General features: G+C 60.7%; 3 protein-coding genes across 3 annotated transcripts; 2 read left to right on the plus strand and 1 right to left on the minus strand.

Annotated features, from left to right (window-relative positions):
- Positions 1 to 181: 181 nt before the first annotated feature.
- On the plus strand, positions 182 to 3,374 carry HMGCS2 (3-hydroxy-3-methylglutaryl-CoA synthase 2). The gene is made up of 9 exons (XM_079313423.1): positions 182 to 371; positions 575 to 1,014; positions 1,233 to 1,358; positions 1,521 to 1,685; positions 1,756 to 1,924; positions 2,010 to 2,180; positions 2,668 to 2,774; positions 2,857 to 2,982; positions 3,063 to 3,374. The coding sequence occupies exons 1-9, from the start codon at positions 268 to 270 to the stop codon at positions 3,167 to 3,169; spliced, it is 1,515 nt and encodes a 504-aa protein (XP_079169549.1). The 5' UTR covers positions 182 to 267; the 3' UTR covers positions 3,170 to 3,374.
- Positions 3,375 to 3,819: 445 nt separating this feature from the next.
- PHGDH (phosphoglycerate dehydrogenase) lies at positions 3,820 to 7,393 on the minus strand. The gene is made up of 12 exons (XM_079313769.1): positions 7,128 to 7,393; positions 6,754 to 6,905; positions 6,507 to 6,572; positions 6,375 to 6,429; positions 6,198 to 6,296; positions 5,976 to 6,108; positions 5,748 to 5,896; positions 5,406 to 5,558; positions 5,140 to 5,272; positions 4,823 to 4,950; positions 4,443 to 4,671; positions 3,820 to 4,123 (listed from the first exon to the last, which is right to left on the minus strand). The coding sequence occupies exons 1-12, from the start codon at positions 7,263 to 7,265 to the stop codon at positions 3,966 to 3,968; spliced, it is 1,593 nt and encodes a 530-aa protein (XP_079169895.1). The 5' UTR covers positions 7,266 to 7,393; the 3' UTR covers positions 3,820 to 3,965.
- A 3,431-nt stretch (positions 7,394 to 10,824) lies between these two features.
- Positions 10,825 to 18,827, plus strand: LOC306805849 (uncharacterized protein; the record flags this gene model as incomplete). Its single annotated transcript, XM_079314061.1, has 3 exons — positions 10,825 to 11,063; positions 18,228 to 18,286; positions 18,427 to 18,827. 3 exons carry the CDS (start codon positions 10,825 to 10,827, stop codon positions 18,825 to 18,827), a joined length of 699 nt encoding a protein of 232 aa, XP_079170187.1.
- Positions 18,828 to 21,093: the final 2,266 nt, after the last annotated feature.

Raw genomic sequence — 21,093 nt, forward strand, 5'->3', positions numbered from 1 at the left:
CCTCTGCCCAGCCCCGGCTCCGTGTCCCCAGGCTCTGGGGACAAGACGGAGACACCTCTCACGCTCCCCCCTCCGCAGCTCCGCCGCCCCTCTGGAGTTGGCCGGCACTCGGCGACCTTTGAGCGCCAGGGTCCGGCAGACTGATAAAGGCCGGGAGGGCTGTGCCGAGCTGCCCACGGAGTTTATAAAAGCACTACGCCGAGGCCCGTCCCGCTGTCCGTCTGTCCGGCCGGCCGTCCCTCCGTCCGAGCAGCGGCCGGGGCGAAGATGTTGCGGTTGTTGGGGCGCGCCGCGCGGTGCTGGGGGGCGAGGGGGGCGCCGGAGCGGGCACCCCGGGGCACCCAGCGCCTCCTGGGCTGGCACAGGGCATGGTGAGCATCCACAGGGACTGAGGGGGCTGCAGACACATCCAGGGTAGGGCTGGGGAGCTGGCTGAGCTCTTAGGGAAGGGCAGCCTCTCCCTCCTCCCTGCTGCGGAATTTGGAGCGCTCCCAGCCTGGGCTGCTCGCTGGTGGCATCTCCCCTGTGTCCCCAAAGCTGCCGTGGGATTGTCACCACTCCCTCTGCCCCACAGCCTCTCCAGCGCTGCCGGGACAGGTGCGTGGCCCAAGGACGTGGGCATCCTGGCCCTGGAGGTGTACTTCCCTGCCCAGTACGTGGACCAGGAGGAGCTGGAGCGGTTTGACGGCGTGGAGGCCGGCAAGTACACGCGGGGCCTGGGCCAGAAGCAGATGGGTTTCTGTGCCGCCCACGAGGACATCAACTCGCTGTGCCTGACCGTGGTGCAGCGGCTGGTGGAGCGCGGCCGCCTCTCCTGGGACTCCATCGGCCGCCTGGAGGTGGGCACCGAGACCGTCATCGACAAATCCAAGGCTGTCAAGACCGTCCTCATGCAGCTGTTCCACGATTCTGGCAACACCGACGTGGAGGGCATCGACACCACCAACGCCTGCTACGGGGGCACGGCCTCGCTCTTCAACGCGGCCGCCTGGGTGGAGTCCAGTGCCTGGGATGGTGAGTGCGGGCAGGGACCGTGCTGCCCGGCTGGGTCGGTGCTGTGGGATAGGGGAAGCAGGCAGGAGCTGTTCCAAAACCCAAAGATGCTCCAGCTGCACCTCCAGGCTCTCTATCACCCCTGTTTCCTGCCCACCTCGGTGTGACACCTGGCACGGAGGTGGGAACACACCAGGGCTGTGGGCTGGTGGCCCTGCCCGTCCCCCTGTCCCCCCCAGGTCGCTATGCCGTGGTGGTGTGTGGGGACATCGCTGTCTACGCCACGGGCAACGCGCGGCCCACGGGAGGCGCCGGCGCCATCGCCATGCTGGTGGGACCCAACGCCCCGCTGGTGCTGGAGAGAGGTGGGTGCCATGAGACCCCGGGGGGCTGAGCTAATGGGGCTGTGCATCTGTGTCCCAGCCCCGGGCAGAGCTGCTCAGCCAGACCCTGCTGGGGTCCTGCAGCGCCCCTGGGTGTTGCCACACCCGATGCTGTCTGATAGCTGCCTCTCCCTGTGCCCCCAGGCCTGCGTGGCACCCACATGGAGCACGCCTACGACTTCTACAAGCCCAACCTGTCCTCTGAGTACCCCGTGGTGGACGGGCAGCTCTCCATCCAGTGCTACCTGCGGGCTCTGGACCGCTGCTATGCCGTGTACCGGCGCAAGGCAGAGACCCAGTGGCAGCAGGGTGAGTGTCAGCCCTCCTGAGGTGCCCAGAACAGCCCCCTGGGTTCTGATGGGCCCCTGTTGCCCCCCAGCTGGCATCCAGAGGCCCTTCACCCTCGATGACTTCAAGTACATCATCTTCCACTCGCCCTTCTGCAAGCTGGTGCAGAAGTCAGTGGGGCGGCTGCTGCTGAACGACTTCTTGGCCGCCCCCAGTCCTGACACAGCCTCTGGCCTCTACAAGGGGCTGCAGTCCTTCAGGTGTGTCCCTGTGCTGTGTCCCCCACCCCTCAGGCCAGCAAGGGATGTGCTGGCCTGGGGTTCCACCTGTTCTCTCTCTGGGCAGAGGTGTGAAGCTGGAGGACACATACACCAGCAAGGAAGTGGAGAAGGCATTCCAGGCAGCCAGCCAGGACATCTTCAACAAGAAGACCAAGCCCTCCCTGCTCCTCTCTTCCCGCAATGGCAACATGTACACACCATCCATGTATGGCTGCCTGGCCTCCCTCCTGTCCCAGTGAGTCCCCCAAAACTCTGGCTTGGGGAGAGGGAGGAGGTCATTTTGGGGAGGGCACTCCCTGGCTGAATAGAGGGGCAGAACTCATCTCCCAACCCTCATCTCAATAGGGACCTGATCCTCTCACTGCACACAGTGTGGATGCATCCAGCTCCAGGCCATCTCCCTGCCAGGTTTTTCATCCCAGCTCACTGGAGCTGGGCCAGTGCATAAAGCCCTTCTGCCATCACGAGCAGGATGAAAACCCCTGTTGTCATGCCCAGCAGAATGAGTGACCCCATGGGAAAGGAGTCATGGGAACAGACAGGCTCTGAGGGGAGAAAGCCTTGTGCTGGGGCTCCCTGTGCCACCACCGCACTCCAGGGCTGCACTCCCTCAGAAATGCAGCCCCAAGGATCTGCCTGCCCACAAAGGAGGCAGCCCCGTCCACTGCCTCCACATCCCTGTATATCCCCAAATATCCTGTAACCCTCACCTCTCATTTCAGGTGCTCAGCACGGGACCTGGCCGGCTCCCGGATCGGCGCCTTCTCCTATGGCTCGGGACTGGCCGCCAGCATGTTCTCCCTCCGCGTCTCACAGGATGCATCCCCAGGTGAGCCCAGGGCAGAGAGGGAAGGGAGGGCAGCCTGGGGCTGTCCGTGGTGCCCTCTCACACGTGGGGTGCCCTTTGCCAGGCTCACCCCTGGACAAGCTGGTGTCCAGCCTGGCTGACCTGCCCGCTCGCCTGGACGCCCGCAAGCGCGTGGCCCCGCAGGACTTCGCCGAGATCATGAAGCGGCGGGAGGAAACCCATCACTTGGGTGAGTGGGGTGGGGGAGAGCTCACCCTGCCCTGCCAGGACCCCACAACAGCCCTGAGCATCACTGCCCTCTCCCTGCAGCCGACCACGCTCCCCACGGCTCCCAGGCGGATCTGTTCCCCGGAACGTGGTACCTGACGCGGGTGGATTCCAAGTACCGCCGCGAGTACGCCAGGAAGCCCATCTAGGGTGGGATCACGGGCGTGGCGAGCCCTGGGGAGGAGGATGCTCTCTTTCCCGTTTTCATCTCTGTATTCCCCACATCCGGGGCTGGCCTCTGTGGGAAAGTTCCCTTTGTATGGGTGGGGAGTGGCCAGCGGGGGCTCGGAGCTGTTGGAGGCGCGAACACCTGGGCAGTGCCGGGGAATAAAGGTGCGATGGGAGGGGGCAGCAGCCCGGCTCTGGCTCCTGGTCTTGAATGGTCTCCCAATCAACAACCATCAGTCTGGATCACAGCTGCTGATGGGATTTGTTCCATAGCCACCTGCCCCGTTAGACATGGGAGTATGCCCTGACGTTTTGGGGGAGTCATGTAAGCCCACCCTCCCAGGCGCCAGTTTAGGGGGGGGGGCAAGGTGGCATTTTCTCCATGATGGCATTAAATGGAAACATCCTCATGGCAAAACCCTTGGGTAGGAGGGCACAGTGGCTCACGGGGGGGCTCATGCCCCTTGCAGGCTGCTCTCTGGGCCATGTCTGTGGGACTCTGGCCAGGACCTCGGCAGCCACAGAGACCTTTGCACCCTTCAGCAAACAGGAGCAGGTCCGGGGAGCAGCAGGGGCAGGAGGGAGGGGGTTTGGGGCTGAGGACAAAGGACTGTACAAACAAAGCACCACATGCTCTCTCCTTCTAGACCCTTTATTGAACACGGGGCCACCCCAAACCCAGTGTGGGGGTCAGGGACAGCCATGTGCAATGCTTCCCCAGCTGGGGGAGGGTCCAGATGCTGCAGCCATGGGGAGAGTCCTTGTGGGCAATGGAGTCTAGGGCAGGTGGAGCTGGAAGATTTCCGTGACTCGTGGCTTTAGCTCACCCAGGTTGGGCAGGGGGGCTGAGAGCCCCACAACGCTCCACTGCTCCCCTGCCACTGTGCTGGAGCTGTGGTAGGACAGCAGCTGGACCCCTGCCTTGCTCAGCAGCCCTGGAGAGGAGGACAGCAATTAGGGACCACAGGCTGCCCTGTTTCCCCAAGCACCCAGCAGGGAACTGAGCCTTTGCTCACCCCAACACCCCACTCAGAGGTGCCATTTCTTCCTCCACCCCAGCATCACACAACCTTCTGCCCAAACCATCCATCCATCCATCCATCCATCCATCCATCCATCCATCCATCCATCCATCCATCCATCCATCTATCCATCCATCCATCCACCATCTGCTGCAGCAGGGGCTCAGCTCATGGTCAGGTGTGGGGGCTCCCCAGGCTGTCCCTGCAGCTCAGGGCTGGCACAGGGACTCACCAGTCAGCGTGGCCAGAGCACTGCTATCAGAGGCTTTGGCTCTGTAGACGAGGAGAGGGCCGGACAGAGAGGCTGGCTGCTTGAAGGTGGCCCCGTTGATCTGCCGCAGGGCTGGGGTGCTGCCCTGCACTGTGCCCATCACCTGGTGTGGGGTGCCCTGCAGGGACACCTGCACCAGCCCAGTGCTGCTGTCGGGCTCAGGGGCCACATCACTGTGGGTGCTTGTGACCTGCCAGAGAGACACGGGCACTCAGTGCCCTGAGTGTGGCTGGGGCTGGGAAGGGATGTCCCCAATCCCTGGAAGCAGGGTGTCCCCAGGCTCATCCTGCTCGGTGGGGAAGGTGCACCAGGCTGGGGAGCAGAGCCTGGTGCCCACACACCTTCAGCCCAGCCTCCTGGGCCAGCAGCGTGGCGTTCACCAGGGTCACCTCCTTCTGTGTCCCTCCAGCCAGCATGCCCGCGGCCACAGCAGGCGTCAGGTAGCTGCCAGCCTCCTTCAGGGCTGTCCCTGGGGTGCAGGGAGAGGTGTGCATGAGCCAGCAGCAGAGAGGTCAGGCCTGCAGTGGAGTGGCCAGCCTGGGGCTGGTCCTTCCACCCACCCATCCATCCCTGCACCTTCCAGTGCTCCAATCCCACTGTTCTCCACCTTCCTGTCTCTCTGCTCTCCTGCCTGCCCATTCCCCACACCCAGGCTCACCTAGGGTGCAGACCTGCAGGCTGCCCTGCACTTGCTTGCCCACTGTGCACAGCAGCGTGCCCAGGGCCCTGGCCAGGGTGATCCAGGGCTTGGTGTGGGGTGAAAAAGCCTTGCTGAGAGCCTGCCCATTAACCTGCAGGAGAGAGCGAGTGGTGAGAGCCTGCCAGGAATCCCACACAGCAGAGCACTGCTGCCAGTGCACCCGTGGGTCATAGCTGGGGTAACTGAGGCACTCAGAGGAGCTCAGGTGCTGCAGGGGCACTCACGACTCCTGTCAGCCCCTTCCCTGTGGCCATGTCCACGATCTGCATGGCGATTTCCTTGCCGCAGCGGCTCTGCGCCTCCCGTGTGCTGGCACCCAGGTGTGGGCAGGAGATGACGTTGGGGTGGTTCACCAGGTCACGGTCCTTGGGGGGCTCCTGCAGACACAGTCCCACCCTGCCATCAGCTCGAGCAGGAGGCATTCACCCTCCTTTGCAAGGAGGGAAGCTGAGAATGGCTGTTCCTGATCCCAGCCCCACAGGTACTGTGAGGTACCTTGGTTTGGGCAACATTAAGGCGGTGCTGAGACAAAGCCATGCTCGAGGGGTCCCCATAGCCCCACTGACCTGTGTGAAGACATCGAGGGCGGCCCCACCACACTGGCCCGACTGCAGCGCCCGCAGCAGCGCGCCCTCGTCCACGATGCCGCCGCGGGCACAGTTCACCACCTGCACGCCATGGCGGCACTTGGCAAAGGTGCTGTCGTTCAGGAGCCCTGTGGAAGGAGGGCTGTCAGCAGAAGGGGGCTGCCCCAGCTCTCTCCAAAGCTCCCTGAGGTCCTGCCCTCCCCGTACCCGTGGTGGAGGGCAGCAGCGGCGTGTGCACCGTGATGAAGTCGCAGCGGGGCCAGATCTGCTCCAGTGGCAGCTGCTCCACGCCGAAGGTGGCCGAGACGTCAGGGGTGATGATGGGATCGTAGCCGATGGTCTGGGGCACAGTGGGCACTCTTACAGCCTGCCATGGTGGCTCAGGCAGGTCGAGGCTCCCCATCATTCCTCCCTGCCCTGTCTCCTCACCTTCATGCCAAAGGCCTGCATGCGAGTGGCCACCGCCCTGCCGATGCGGCCCAGCCCCAGCACAGCCAGTGTCTTCCCGTTCAGCTCCATGCCCATGTACTGGGGAGCACAGGGAGAGTGAGGGAGCACACCCCACATGGACACCCCCCACCCAGAGGTGCTTCACCTGCCTCCTACCTTCTTACGGTCCCACTTGCCCTCCTTCATGGAGGCAGCTGCCTGCGGGATCTGCCTAAAGAGGAGGCTGTGGTCAGTGCGGGGCTGGGGGCTGCAGGGGACACCTCTGTCCCCACCCGGCCCTGTGCTCACCTGGCCAGGCACAGGATCATCCCGCAGGTGAGCTCGGCGGCACTGAGGCTGTTCCCAGTGGGTGTGCTGGGGATGGAGAGAGTGTCACTATTCTGTGTCCCCCGGGCTGACAGGGCTCTGTGCCCCGTGAGCATGGAAGCACACGGGATGGTGCCAGGGGTGTCAGGAATGGGGAGGGCACCCTGCTGAAGTCTCCCCGGCCTCTCCAGGACCACAGGCACGGATGTCCCTACACTCCTGCTCTTACTTCATGACCAGGACGCCCTTCCTAGTGGCTGCCTCCACGTCCACATTGTCCACGCCGGTGCCAGCTCTGCCCACCACCTGCAGCCTCTCTGCCGCCTCCAGCACCTCGGCCGTGACTTTGGTGGCCGAGCGGACGATGAGCCCATCGCAGTCCTGAGGGGTGATAGACACTGCGAATGGGACCAGGGCAGGATCACGGAACGGGGACAACCCTGACAGGGTCCGGGACCTGCCGTGCGAAACCGGCCGGGCTCTTGCATCAGACGGGAGGCGGGGACCGGTCGAGGGGGTCCCGCTGCCCCCCGGGACCGCTGGCCCGCGGCTGTGCCCACCCGCCCACCCACCCACCCGGGCGTGGGTGCAGCCCTGCCTCACCCGAATCTCCCGTAGCAGCTCCTCCTTGCTCAGCCCGGGCTTCTCCTGCACCCGGAGCCCGGCGGCCTCCAGGATCTCCCGGCAGCAGGGGTCCAGGCTTTCGCTGATCAGCACTTTCTGCAGCTTGCCCAGGGCCATGGCGGGACGGGGCCGGACGGGACGGGGCCGGACGGGACGGGACGGGGGTGCAGCTCTATCTGCACTCCGCCGAGAGGCTGCTGCTGCCCCTCCGCTGCGCTAAAAGAGCTGCGAGCCGCGCACGTTTTTCGGGCTCATTGGGTCCCGTCTCCATAATCCCACCTCCTTCCCTTCCCCTCCCCGCCCCAGCCCGCCCGGTCCCCTCCTCATCCCCCCCGCCCCCGAGGGGAGGGAGGAGGCGGGGGGTGCAGGGTCACGGCCCCCCAGCAGCCCCAGAGAAAGGGAAGGGGGTGAGTCAACAGCACCCCCTGGGTCAGGGAGCCACAAAAACCAGGGGCAGCGTGTCCCGACCCTGCGCACCTCCGTCCTGCATATTACAGCTCAGTAAGGCAGGAGGGGGACGGCAGTGACAGCCACCATGGCGTGGGTGGCTCCCCGCAGAGCCGGGGGTGCCGCTGGCAGGGAGCAGCCCGGCCCATGGCGAACCCAGACGTGCCCTCCCCAGCTCGCCCAGGAATAGGGGTTCCCCAGACCCCGCAGCACAGAAGCGAGGCAGTGCCGTGGCCCCTGCCCACCCCCGACTTCGTGCCTGCTGTTGAGCAATGTCCCTGATAAGGGGCCGGGGACACGGGGCCAGCCCTTGCCGCTGGCTCCCAATGACGGGGGGTGCGTGGGAGCCACCCAGCAAACGCCCTCCATGGGGCAAGAGCCAGGTGGCCGCGTCCAGTGACCCCGCAGTGGGAAGTGCTGGCCCTGAGACACGATGCGGAGGGGTCCGTGACACCGGGCATGGGATGCAAAGATGGAAAAGGATGCGGCCAGACTTTTACCGGACACCTGGAGCAGGCATTGCCCACGGGGAGCAGGGTCTGGCCCTTCCTTCCACCACTTTTCGCTCGTGGGGAAGTGGGTAGAACCTACCCAGTGCTGCCAAGCCAGGTCCAAATGGGATTGGGCCGTCCCCAGGCAGCAAATCCAGCCCTGTGTGAGACCTGGGTGGCCCTGGAAGCTATAAAACCAAGCAGAGCCCGAGGGATGGACCTCTCCTAGAAGACAGGAGGTGGCCAGAATGGGATGACTGTCCTAGCTACAGCAGCGCCGCCGAGGTGGGAGAGCCCAGCTCTGGGACAGCCTGGAGCTATGGACAGCCTGGAGCTATGAACAGCCTGGAGCTATGAACAGCCTGGCACCACCCACAGCCGGTGCCACCCTGCAGCCACAGCCAGGGAACAACCGTGACGCCAGAGCGGGGAAAGTCCAGGGCGACCGGCACGGGGTGACAGATGCGGTCAAGGGCAGCGGCTGGTGAAATCTGCAGCGGTCCCCTCGGCGGGGAACTGTGACCCGGGCACCGCCACAGCGCTTGCTCGCCACGGGCTGGGGCCACCCGCGCTGCCTTGACACAGCCGGGCACCAGCCCCGGCCTCTGTTTTAGCCATCAGGACCTTGCTGCAGGTGGCCGCAGGACACAGCAGGATCTGCCATCCCAGCGCCCTGCTCCCTGGGGGTTTGCCCGTGGCCTCGGTGGCTCCTCTCCCACGCCTGTGGCGTGTTTGTGCGGGGAACACGCGTGGCCAAGCCATCGCCGCCTGTGGCAGCGCTTTTGCTGGCTTTTCCCGGCCAGCTGGTGCCCTCTCCTGGGGACTGTAGCCAGAGGCACATTCCCGCGGCTCTCCTGGGACACTGGGAGTGCCCTGCTGGGACACTGGGAGTGCTGGAGGGGTGGCGGTGCCAGCAGGCATGTGCCCCCACTCCCTGGCCCCCAAGGGAGCCGGCTGGAGGGGACCCAAAGCTGTCAGGGCCAGTGGGATGGGTGCCAGGGTACTGTGGTTGTGGTAGCTGATGAGTCACAACCGAGATGAAATGGGGGGTTATGGGGCACAGCACCCCTGTACTGACCCCATTGTACCGAGTGTTGCATTTAGAGTAAAAAATTTCGCAGAAAATAAACCCACCTGTGTTCCACCTGGCCTTCACAGATCAGAGGGCTGGAGACAGCTGAGCTGAATTTCTGAGTATAACCAGTTTGGCACTATAGGTCTGGTGGTGTTCAGTAGGGAATTCCAGCTGTGCAGCTTCACAAATAGCACAGCTTATTAATTCAACATCATAAGTTTGGTCACATTCCATAAAATCCTTCATAATCACAGATTCATGAATGGTGCAGTACATGGAAGCAGCAGAAATACAGATGCAGAATTGCTGTTGATAAATGCACCAGTTGCAATGATGTGTTGTGTGATGATAATAACAATTGTATACAGAAACTTACCACTTGAGAGGTGAGAGAGGAGAGTAGCCCATTCTGTCTCCAAGGTATTTTTGGGTCTTCCTCCTAATCTGGCAAAATTCCTACCCTCCATACATCCAGCCCTACTCCTTCCTACTTCTCCCCTTCTATGTTATGGAGAACAAAACCTAGGTGGAGAGTATGGAGATATAGATGCGGTATCATGTATCATTAAGTTTATTAGCATATGCAGGGGGGGTGTATTAATATTTAAATAGCCCTTAATCAGACAAATTTTATTTTTTTTTTTTTTGGCCACTGAGCCCTCCAAATTCCTGGTCATATGATTTTGTTCCATTTGTCAGAGCCAAAGCAGAACCATCTCATAACCACAGGACCTCCTCCTCCTTTCTTGCCACCAGCTCTGTGGCTTTCCATCCACACAAGTAACACAGAGGGTGTGGATAACAACCCTCAGCCCTCACCTGGCTCCTGGGTCAACATTCCACACAAGGTCCTGGGCAGACTCTGCTTGGTGGCAGGTGGGTGGCCATGGGGCACAGCTGGTTGGAGGGCTGTGGGGGTGCAGGACAGAGGAGAATGGGTCCAAGGGACAGGGAAAATGGGGCTGGGGGAGGGTCAGGGGCAGCACTGGTGTTGGGGTGTCAACAGGTAAAGGTGTTAGAGGTGGCAAAGGGGATTGGGGTTATTGGGGTTGGGATGGGGAGTGGCAAAGAAGAGGAAAGGGGTGGGGCAGATTGGGGGTGGCTGTTCAAGAGAATTTATGGGGATCAAGGGCTACAGCAATGTCCCAGTGGAGGACTGGAAGTCATGGACAATTAGAAAGCAAGAGAAGGTGTTGAAGGACTGGAACAGTATCTGGAGACTCATGGGGCTCTGGGTGGCAAAGGGATTGGGGGTGGGTGGAGGAACCCAAGAAACGACTTGGGCAGGTAACTGGGGTGGTCAGGATGATGTTTGGAGGTGCCATGGGGGATCTTGGCTGATTGGGTGTATTTTGGGGGGACGGTGAAGTTGGAAGGATTGAGAGGGGAGAGGAGGGGATCATGGATTGTTTCTGGGGTACTGATTGGGAGCTCAGTCCCAGAGGGACTGGGTGTGGGTGAGTAGGGAATTGGGGGCGGGGGTGGCCGTGTCAGCCGGGACAGGATGGCGATTAAGGAGAGATAAGGGTGGATGGACAGAGGGATCAGAGAGAGGGCAGAGGGAAGGAAGATGACGGGGTCAGAGGAAAGGATGGAGGGATGGAAGGAAAGAATGATGCGGGGTCAGAAGGAGGGAGGGAGGGATTCTGGGAGGCAGGGAAAGATGAAGGATGGAGGCAGGGAGAAGGAGGAGGAGGAGGAGGAGGAGGAGGGGAAGCAGAAGCGGGCGGAGCCGGCCGGTGCCGCAGAGCCGCGTCCCCGGCGCACGCCGGGCCGGCTCGGCAGCGCCTGCGGAGACCCGGCGGCCCGGCCCGGTACCCCAGTGGCCTGGCCCGGTGCTGGCCGGCCGGGGCCGCCGGTGCGTGGCCCGGCGCGGAGGAGGATGCGAGCCCCGAGGCGGAGGTGAGGAGCGTGTCCGTGTGACATCCGCGGGTGCGCGTGTCCGGAGCGATGCGGGTGGCGGTGTCCGTGTGTCCCGGGCACGGCGGGGGCTGCGTTGTGCCCGCGCTGGGCTCTGGTTGAGCCCTGGGTACCCGCCGGTACCATCGGTGCCGCCGGGATGCGGCTGGGATGCGGGCGGGATCAGAGTGCGCTCCCTCGGGGCTGCGCAGGGCCGGACGCTCCCTGTCCCAAACTCCATTTCCTTGGGCCGGGGGTGTCCCGTCCTGCTGCTGGGGTCCCGTGGGGCTAGCGGCGGGGCTTTGGGACCCCGGGCTGGTGGCTCTTTGGGCCCTGCACCAGGCAAGCCCAAGAGAACTCGGGAGCCACTGGTGTGCATAGAAGGGACCAGGAGTCCCTTGTCCAGCGCCGGGGGCACAGTGGCGTTGTGCCATGGGGGCCTGTGGCTATCAGGGCAATGTGTGCGTGCCACATGACAGGGCAGAGCTGTAGGGTGCTGCGGGATCCAGGGCTGGTGCCTGCACCATCACTAAGCTCTCCTCGTGCCTGGGCATGTGAGGCTTGCTGGGAGATGCTGGGCCAAGCACGGCGCTGAAGGAAGGGGTTCAGGGTGCTGCTGGTGTGCAGGGAGCTTGGTTTGCACCCATCTCCCCAGCTCCGTTTTAATCGTGGCCGCTCTTCCCCTGGCTCTGCCCATGCCCGGTTCCTCGCTGAGCCACTGCCCCCGGCCCTCTGCAGGGGATGCCGGGCCCCGGAGCGGTGCCGGTTCCTGTGCAGGGATGCCGGGCCCCTGAGCGGTGCCGGTTCCTCTGCAGGGATGCCGGGCCCCGGAGCGGTTGCCGGTTCCTGTGCAGGGATGCCGGGAGCCGGGAGCGGTGCCGGTTCCTCTGCAGGGATGCCGGGCCCCGGAGCGGTGCCGGTTACTGTGCAGGGATGCTGGGCCCCGGAGCGGTGCCGGTTCCTCTGCAGGGATGCCGGGCCCCGGAGCGGTGCCGGTTCCTCTGCAGGGATCCGGGAGCCGGGAGCGGTGCCGGTCCTGGTGCAGGGATGCCGGGCCCCGGAGCGGTGCCGGTTCCTGTGCAGGGATGCCGGGCCCCGGAGCGGTGCCGCTTCCTCTGCAGGGATGCCGGGCCCCGGAGAGGTGCCGCTTCCTCTGCAGGGATGCTGGGCCCCGGAGCGGTGCCGGTTCCTCTGCAGGGATGCCGGGCCCCGGAGAGGTGCCGGTTCCTCTGCAGGGATGCCGGGCGCCGGAGCGGTGCCGGTTCCTCTGCAGGATGCTGGGCCCCCGGAGCGATGCCGGTTCCTCTGCAGGGATGCTGGGCCCCCGGAGCGGTGCCGGTTCCTCTGCAGGGATGCCGGGCCCCGGAGTGGTGCCGGTTCCTCTGCAGGGATGCCGGGCCCCGGAGCGGTGCCGGTTCCTCTGCAGGGATGCTGGGCCCCCGGAGCGGTGCCGGTTCCTCTGCAGGGATGCTGGGCCCCCGGAGCGGTGCCGGTTCCTCTGCAGGGATGCTGGGCCCCCGGAGCGGTGCCGGCTGCCACGCCTGCGGTGCCGCTCCGGGAGCCGCCCAGCGCCAGCCCCGCTCCCCCCCGGCCCGCCGTGCTGAATGGGGACCTTGTTCCGTGCCCCGTGTGCAGGTCGGCGGGTGGCCGTGCCGTGCGCCCCGTGCTGTGCTCGCACACTCCGGCAGCCGCCGGACGGCTGTCCGCGCTGCACCTCCTCCCCTTGCTGAGACATTTGTGCCATCGAGTCAGCAGGGAGCTGGGATGTGCCACGCTCGGCATCTGAGCTGCCACGCTCTCCCTGGCCTTGCCTGGCCCTTGCCACAGCCCCTCTGCCAGCCTGGAGCCATACGGTGGCTGCTGCTGAGCACGGCCTGCTGCCCATCCCTCCGTCCATCCCTCTGTCCATCCCTCTGTCCATCTGTCTCCCTGCAGGAGGTGATCCAGCAGCAGAAGGAGGTGAGTTGCTGTTGCTGGGCTCTAGAGTGCTTTGGGGATGCTTTACCTCAGGATGCTTTCCCCGTGGCAGCAGCCACTCTCACACAGCCCATGTGTGAGCCAGCCCTTCGCTGTCCCCTCTCCCCGGCAGTGCCCTGGGGTGCCAGTGCTGGCCAGAGGCCCTGGTGTGATGCTGTGAGTCAGGGAGTGCTCTGAGTCAGGGCCTCGTGGTGCCACTCGTGCCAGGGCCTGGAGGCACACGGGGGTGAGTGGGCAGCACTGCCTGGTGAGTGGGGGGCCCCAGGGCTGAGCCCCCCTCATTCTGTGATGTGCTGACAGCTCTGCTCTGTGCTCCAGGCTGGCATGAATGGGCTCTTGTCCTCCTGCAGCCCCAGCAGCACTGCAGTGGCCTCCCCTTCACCGCAAACAAATTCTCAGTGTTGGGCACAGGGGCAGGGAGGGGGGAGCCCCCACTCAGCCCAACCAGCCGTGGCCGTGGCAGAGCCCTGGGCTCCTGCTGGCCCAGGACTCCCATGGCCAGGCGCGGGGCTGCCACTCTGGCTGTGTTGGGGTGCTGGCTGGGCAGCTGGACTTTGGGAAAGTGGGTGCTTGGCTCATTCACCCCACTGGCAGGCAGTCACTGCCCTGGGCTGGCCCCACCTCAGGGTGGCCCTGGGCAGTACTATTTTGTTTCCCAGGCATAAGGTTATTTTTGGGCTGTTAATACCATTGCCAGCGTCCCAGTCTGAAGCACTGTAACCAGCACGGGGTGGCCTGCTATCAGTCAGTTGGGTATTCCCCCGAATCTTCGCACTCTGTCCTTTCCTTGTTTCTTTCCCTATCTGTTCTGCTTGTGTCACTGCCCCACCAGGGACAGCAAGCACTTCTGTAAAGAGGAATATCTTGTTCCAGTGTCATTCAAAGAGTGGCAGCTAATGTCTAGTGCTCTCTCTCTGTCTCTTCCAGCCTCTTTTGACACAGATTAAAATGGGAACTGTGTTCACTGAAGCCCCATTCCCCATAAATATATATGGTATAAGGCACCACAGGTATAAGGGATCAAGCTGATGGAGCAACCTCAATTCTCTTAATAATAATCCTGAAGTTCCCAGAACTTGCTGTCACTCCTTCATATTAGGTAGATTCTCTCCATGTTCTGTTTTTTCTGGAGTTTACAGGAGAACCGAAGTGGCTTCTTTAATCCAACAGGCTCACAGAAGCTTAACCTTCCTGCTTGGGTCTCTGATGCTGGGATGCAGGACTGCTCAAGGCTCACTTTTTTTTTTTTTTGCCTTGTGGGCAAAACCACCGTAGGATATTCTCCAACCAAACTGATTAGAGGGATGGAGGACCTCTATGAGGGAATTTCAGAGAATTCTCTCTATATGAAAATTTGGTTTGTTCAGTCTGGAAAAGAGAAGGATTCAGGGTCACCTAATTGTGGCCTTCCACTACCCAAAGGGAGCCCACAAGAAAGATAGAGACTTCTTACAAGAGCATGTAGTGGCAGGACAAGGGGCAATGACTTCAAACTGACAGGGCGTAGGTTTGGATTGGATGGTAGGAAAAAAATTCTTTACTGTGAGGGTGATGAGACCTGGCCCAGGTTGCCTAGAGAAGCTGTGGGTGTCCCATTGCCAGAAGTGTTCAAGGTCAGGCTTGATGGGGCCCTGAGAAACCTCAGCTAGTGGAAGGTGTCTCTGCAAGGGGGGTTAGAGCGAGATGATCTTTAAGATTCTGTCCAAACCAGGCCATTCTGGGATGATTTGATGATGATGATGATATCATTGATCTACTGATATACTTTAACCTCTGGTGAGGCATGATTGTGGCTGAGACTTTGCCAGGGCTTTATGATCCACAGTGGAAAAAGCGTTTATATCCCTGGAGCAGCCTATCAAAAATATGCTGCACTCCCTTCCAGGTGAAGGTGAATCAAGCCTTATTGTGTTCCTGGAGTGGAATCACAAAGAACATGTATTCCACATCCAGGGCTGCCATCTATGAGTGAGGCACTCACTGAAGCTGAGTTACCAGTTCCTTGATATTGGCACAGCAGTGGTTAAAGGCTCAGTACTGGTACTGGCATCTCTCTTTTCTCCAAATCTGGTGCCACCCTGTCTATGTGCCAGTAATCAACAGCTGATGGCCATCTCCCTTCCAGTTTTTAGCCAAACTGGTGAATTACGTGGGGCAAAAGTCTGGCGAATTATTAGTCATTGAATGAAACAGGGAGTGGGCTCTGGAGCTGATTTCTCTTTTTTCCAAATCAGCTGTGACCTCAGGAGATCAATTTCATGCTGCAGCAGGGAATTGTAGCAGCTTTTGTATGAGGGAGGGTAAGCAGTATGTGGGGTGAATACACTGTGGCATCTGGATTTCTTTTAGGGTCAGGGTTGAACAAGAGGAGAAAACACTACTCTGCATCAGCTGCCAGGTTTGGCTGCTCAGAACACTGAAACCCAAAATGTTTTCATTGTGATCTTTTGCTGCAAAGTGAGGGGAGGACATGTGCTTATCGCCTGGGAGCCATAAATCAGCTGTGGTGGTTCGGCACGTTGCACTTGCTCTGTTCACTCCAGTGATTTCAACTCTGTCCACAGTTTTTCAGAGTCCTGCTGTGTTCATACTGGAATTTGTGTTCCCTTACTTACTAGAAACGTCATTAATAGTTGAGGAGGCCCACCTGGAATTATAATGTGTGGGCTGTTGCACTGATAGGATTCCACCTGCTGAATTTCAGCCCAGCCTGGCTGATGGCCACAGCACTTTCCAAACTGAATCAGATTGAATGGGATTGCTTTTCAGCTATGATTTCCCACTCTTCACCAAGCTTCATTTGTCTCTTCTGTTTCTATAATGCATCTGGCTTCATACCCAGGGGGATTGGAAGGAGACAGTCACATTCCCCCAGTTTTCTGGCATTTGGGTCACCCCATATGTCTCCATCCTGTTCCTCAGGGAATATGGTTTGTTTTCTAATTTGTATGATGTTAAGGGGATCAGGAGCTCACACAAGCATAATCTCTACCTTTTCTTCCAATTTTTATTTTTTTATCCTTCTCTTCCTCTAAGTGTTTCTGCATATTTTCAGGTGTATTAAAATACATTTTAAATTGCTCCTTTTCTGATTTCAAAGCAGTGCATTCTTTATCTGCCATTTTTTGGAGAGAGGGTTCTCTGATTTCCTTTTGCACACAAGATCAGTGAGCCTGCAACACTGTATCAATAATTGCTTTATTGGTTTTTTTTTCCAACATTTGGGCCCATTCTATTCCCTCTCAGGATGGTGCACACTTGCACTAACCCAAGTAATAACAATAATATGCAGAAACTTAGCAAAGTGTCCCTGGCTTGAGACAAGGGAGACATGAATAGTCCATTGACTGTCTCCAAGGTATTTTTGGGTCTTCCTTCTAACCAGGTGAAAATTTTATCCTCCTTATGTATAGCCCAATCTTATCCCCCTCCTCCAATGTTACATATGGCATGATCTAGGTGGAGAGTTGAGTAACAGAGTCATATATGTAGCAGCATATATTTCATTAACCTTATTTGCCTGTGCAGTGGTGCATGTTTCATTATTTAAATAATCCCTAATTAGGAAAAATTACTTTTTTGGCCATGTTTTCCTTCAAAATTCCAGTCACAGGACTTTGTTTTGCTCTGTGCAGTTTTTCAGAGTCAAAGCAGGATGATCCTATCTCACAGGACTTCACCCTTTGCACAGCTCATGCTTTCTTTCTGTCAACTATGCACATCTTCTGTGCATAGGCTCCTTGGTCATGATATGCGCAGCATCCCCAGGATTTGGGGTATTTTACTGTCCCTATGGGTGTTCTGTCTCTGGGTATTGTATCTCCTTGTGCATCAAGTATTTGGCTCCTTGCTTGTTGAGTCTCTGGGTTTTACCCTTCTGGGTGTCAAGCCTTGTATATTTTGCCACTGGTTAATGTGCCTTTCTGGGTGTTTTGCCTCCAGGTTTATCATGCCCCTGGTTACTGTGCTTCCTTAAGTGTTGTGCATCTTGATGTTTTGCCTCTGGGTGTCACACCCTGGGCACTGATCGTCCTAGAGTGTCATGCCTCCTGAGGTCACACCTCCCTGGATATTGTGCCTCCCGATCTCCTCAGGCAGCACACCTCTGGTTATTGAAATTTGGGTGCCTCTGGGTTCCACACCTTGGGTAAGATGCCCCTGGGTGCCTTATCTGCAGGTACAACGCCTCTGGGTGCTTTGTCTCTGGGTATCATGGTTTATGATGTCTGGCAGGGCACACAGTGCTGCTGTGTTTAAAGTTGTTGTGCCTCAGTTTTCCTCCATTGCTGCAAGGTCTGTGGCACCCTGTGTCTGCCTCTCCTGCTCCCTGCCAGGCTGGCAGTGCTGTCCCCTGCTGCAAGGTGCTGGTGTGGTGCGCAAGGCTCTGGGGACACGGTCCTGGGGTCCCTACCATGGCTTGTGCCACAGGAACATGCTGGCCCTCCTTGGCTGCTGTGGCTCAGCCTCGTGCATGCAGGCAGAGCACTGTGCCCACATTGATGCTGGGGCAAGTGCCCACCTCCCTGCTCATGGGACCTCACCAAAAACCTGCCAGGCTGAGATAACAAAACATTCTTATTTCTTTAAAAGGAAAAAAAATCCCCAACAATCCAGGTTGGTTTCTTTTTTTTGTGTGTGTGGGTTTTTTGTTTTTTGGTTGGTTTTTTTTTTTTTTTGTTTTTTTTTTTTTTTTGTTAGGGTTTCTCCTTCTCTTTCTTTTAAATCACGAAATGACTCACACTTCTGAGCTGAAAATAAACCTGATTACAAGCTAGTGAGCCACGGCAGCACAGAGGCACAGGGCCCTCTGAAAGCAGCCAGGGCCAGAGCCTCCCTGGGGCTGTGGGGTCAGCTCTGGGGGCTCAGGTGGCCCTGCCAGGGCTGCTAATGGACCTAAAGTGCTGCTGAGGGGACACTGCCATCTGCGCAGCCCCCAGGGCTCGCACTCAGAGCCGGCTGCGGGGACAGACACGTGTGTGTGCACAGACACCCGTGGCATCACTGCTGTCACCCTGTCACCCTCCCGGTCCCTCCAGCCTGGCGCTGTGGGTGATCCAGCCCCTGTCACCCTGTCACCCTCCCGGTCCCTCCAGCCCGGTGCTGTGGTGACCCGGCCCCTGTCACCCTGTCACCCTCCCGGTCCCTCAAGCCTGGTGCTGTGGTGACCCGGCCGTGTGCTGCTCTCCGCAGGGACCCCAGCAGCAGTGACACCGTGCTGGCCGTGCTCCCCGGAGCCGCACACATGGCGGGTAAGGCAACCTGCATGTCCCTTTCCATCGCCCCGGTGGCTTTCTGAGCCTCCCCTGCCCTCTCCTCTCCTCTCCCCGGAGGTGTGTGTGGAGCAATCGTTTTGCTCGCCTCACCGCTGCTCGCTCTTTCTCCCCGCCAGCTTCCCAAGGAGGGCTGTGGGGTGAAGGGGATGAGGAGCCTGTGCCAGCCGAGCCGAGGGGCTCCAGCGGCCCCCCGGGCTCCCAGCCGGACCCCTTGGTGCAGACGTGTCTCCTCCGGGACCTGGAGATGGGTCCCCTCGCCCACACACAGACCCTGCGGGACTTCGAGAAGGTGAGGGCGCGGGTGGGCACCGCCAGGGCGCTGCCGGCTCCCCTGGCCACGGCAGCGGCGTGTGGGGCGCAGGAGGGGCGGCGGCGGCAGCGGCAGAGGAGGAACAGGGGGCCGAGCCCGGCCGGGCGCGCCGCTCCCCTCACCGCCTTCACGGCTGCGGCGCGTGGGGGCCTCGGCGGCTCGGGTTTCACCGAGCCGCTGTCCCCGCTCCAGCGATTCCTCAAATAGCTCTGGGAGGCGAAAAAAAAAAAAAAAAGAGAGAGGAGAGGGAGAGCAGCGGGGCCAACGCCGGGAGCTGCGGGCGGGCAGGGAGCCTAGGCTGGGTCCCGGCGGCGCCATGTGAGGGGTGCCGGGATGCCCGCCCCATGGAGCGCCGGCCATGGCTAACGGGTACCGCACGCTCTCGCAGCACCTCAATGACCTCAAAAAGGAGAATTTCAGCCTCAAGCTCCGCATCTACTTTCTGGAGGAGCGCGTCCAGCAGAAGGGCGAGGAGAGCCGGGACGATGTCTACCGGCGGGTGAGTGCCTGTAGGGGACAGGGGTGACGGGGTTTGCTCTGTTTTCTGGGAGGGAATGGGGTGAGGGGAGTGTAGCCAGGGGGATGCCAGGGAGGGCTTCGGGCTCTGGGGCTGGGGGAGCTGCTCTATGGGAGTTTGCCCCTCGTTTCCTTTGACAGGAGGGGGGAGAGGATTGGGGACGGTCTCCAGCCCTGTGGGGTGATGGGGGGGGGTGACAGTGCAAGTTTTGGGGACAGACAGATGGAGTGGATACACCCCATCCCGGCGCCGACAGGCTAAAATACCACCCGTGCCACTCACTGGCAGGAGCACCCAAAGCCCTGCCATGTCGTGGGGGGTCCCCAGTGCCACTTCTGCTTCATTCCCGTGGTCAGGGGGGCTGGGGAATCCAGGCAAGCATGAGGGCATCTTACCCACCTCCTTCCTCTTCCGTAGAACATTGAGCTGAAGGTGGAGGTGGAGAGCCTGAAGCGGGAGCTACAGGAGAAGCAACAAGCCCTGGACAACACATGGTGAGTGGGGCTGGCCAAGCCCCTCACCCTGGGGCAGATATGGTGCCCATGTCCTGTCTGTGGTGGCTTTGTGGGCACAGGGACGGGGGTGTCTGCCTGCATCCTACCCATAGCAGGCAGTAGAGGGACCTGCAGTGGGGCTGGAGGGGTTTGCAATGGGACTGTGCACCTGCAGGGCTCCTCTTACAGCCCTGGTGCCAGCCAAAAATAAAGGACAGCACCTGTTTGGTGGGGGAGGGCAGCGCTGTGCCCAGGGGCCATGGCACGGGTGTCTCACCGTGGGGCACTGATGACAGGGGGGCCAGTGGCACAGCAGCTGGCAAGCCCCTGGTTTTGGGAGTGTGTGGGTCAGAGCCTAAACATGGCCTGGTGCTGCCAGAGGAGCTGTGCCCCTAGGGCAGGCTGAGAGCTCCTGGAGTGGTACAGATCACCCAGGCCAGCTGGTTTGGGGTGGAGGCTGTCACAAAGGCTGTGCCAGGCCATGGGAGATGCCATGCCATAGCAGGCTGTGGCACACCGTGCTGTGCCCGGCAGGGTGGCTGCGGAGAACCAGACGAGCCGCAGCCAGGCCGCGCTCCGGCAGCAGTACGAGGAGCGGCAGCGGGAGTCGGAGCATGTCTATGAGCTCCTGGAGAACAAGATCCAGCTCCTGCAGGAGGTGAGTCCAGGGATGGTGGGGGCCAGGGAGGAGCTGCTGCCTCGGGGCTCACCCTGCTGCCGTGCAGGAGGCCAGGCTGGCCCGGAGTGAGGCCGAGCAGGCCACGGCGCTGGCCAGAGCTGAGGCGGAGAGATGCCAGGAGCTGACGGGGAAGCTGAAGGAAGCGGCGAGGACAAAGCAGGAGGACAGGAGTGACAATGGCTGTGTCTCCATGGCCCAGAGGTAGGTGTCCAGGGTGTGTCTCCTCTATGCTGCCTTGGAGATTACCCAGGGGCTTGTGATATGCATGACTGTGTATATCTGGTGGGGTGTAGGGGGTCACCCCAATGGGGGAGAGCTGAGCTGTGGGGAAGGGGGAGCAGTCCTGAGGCTGTTCTGCTTTGCTTCAGAAATTGATTTCTGTCAGCTCTCCCCAGTGTCATCCCAGGGCCAACCCATTCCCTGAGCATCCCATGCCCTTTTGTGGCTTTCAGGAGGATCGAAGAGCTGACCCAAGAGCTGGCTGCCAGCAACCAGCTCGTGGAAATGCTGTCAGCAGAGAAGCGTGGCCTGCAGCAGTGCCTGGAGGGGTCTCCGGTCACAGAGGGGTCGGTAAGTGGGCAAGGATGGGGAGAACCCTGGGAGGAGGACATCCACTCAGGGCTTGTCTGGGGCTGTGGCCAGGGCTGTGCCATGTTCAGCCTGGCAGGGTCGGGTGATTGCCAGGAGCTGGGAGGAGCAGGGGGACTCAGAGGACATGGTGTGAGTGGTCAGGGGACAGGCCACCAGCCTGTGCAGTCCTTCTGCGGGTGTTGGTGCCACTTG

The sequence above is a fragment of the Erithacus rubecula genome (genome assembly GCF_903797595.1).
Source record: "Erithacus rubecula genome assembly, chromosome: 10".
In the NCBI taxonomy this organism is placed as follows: Eukaryota; Metazoa; Chordata; class Aves; order Passeriformes; family Muscicapidae; genus Erithacus; species Erithacus rubecula.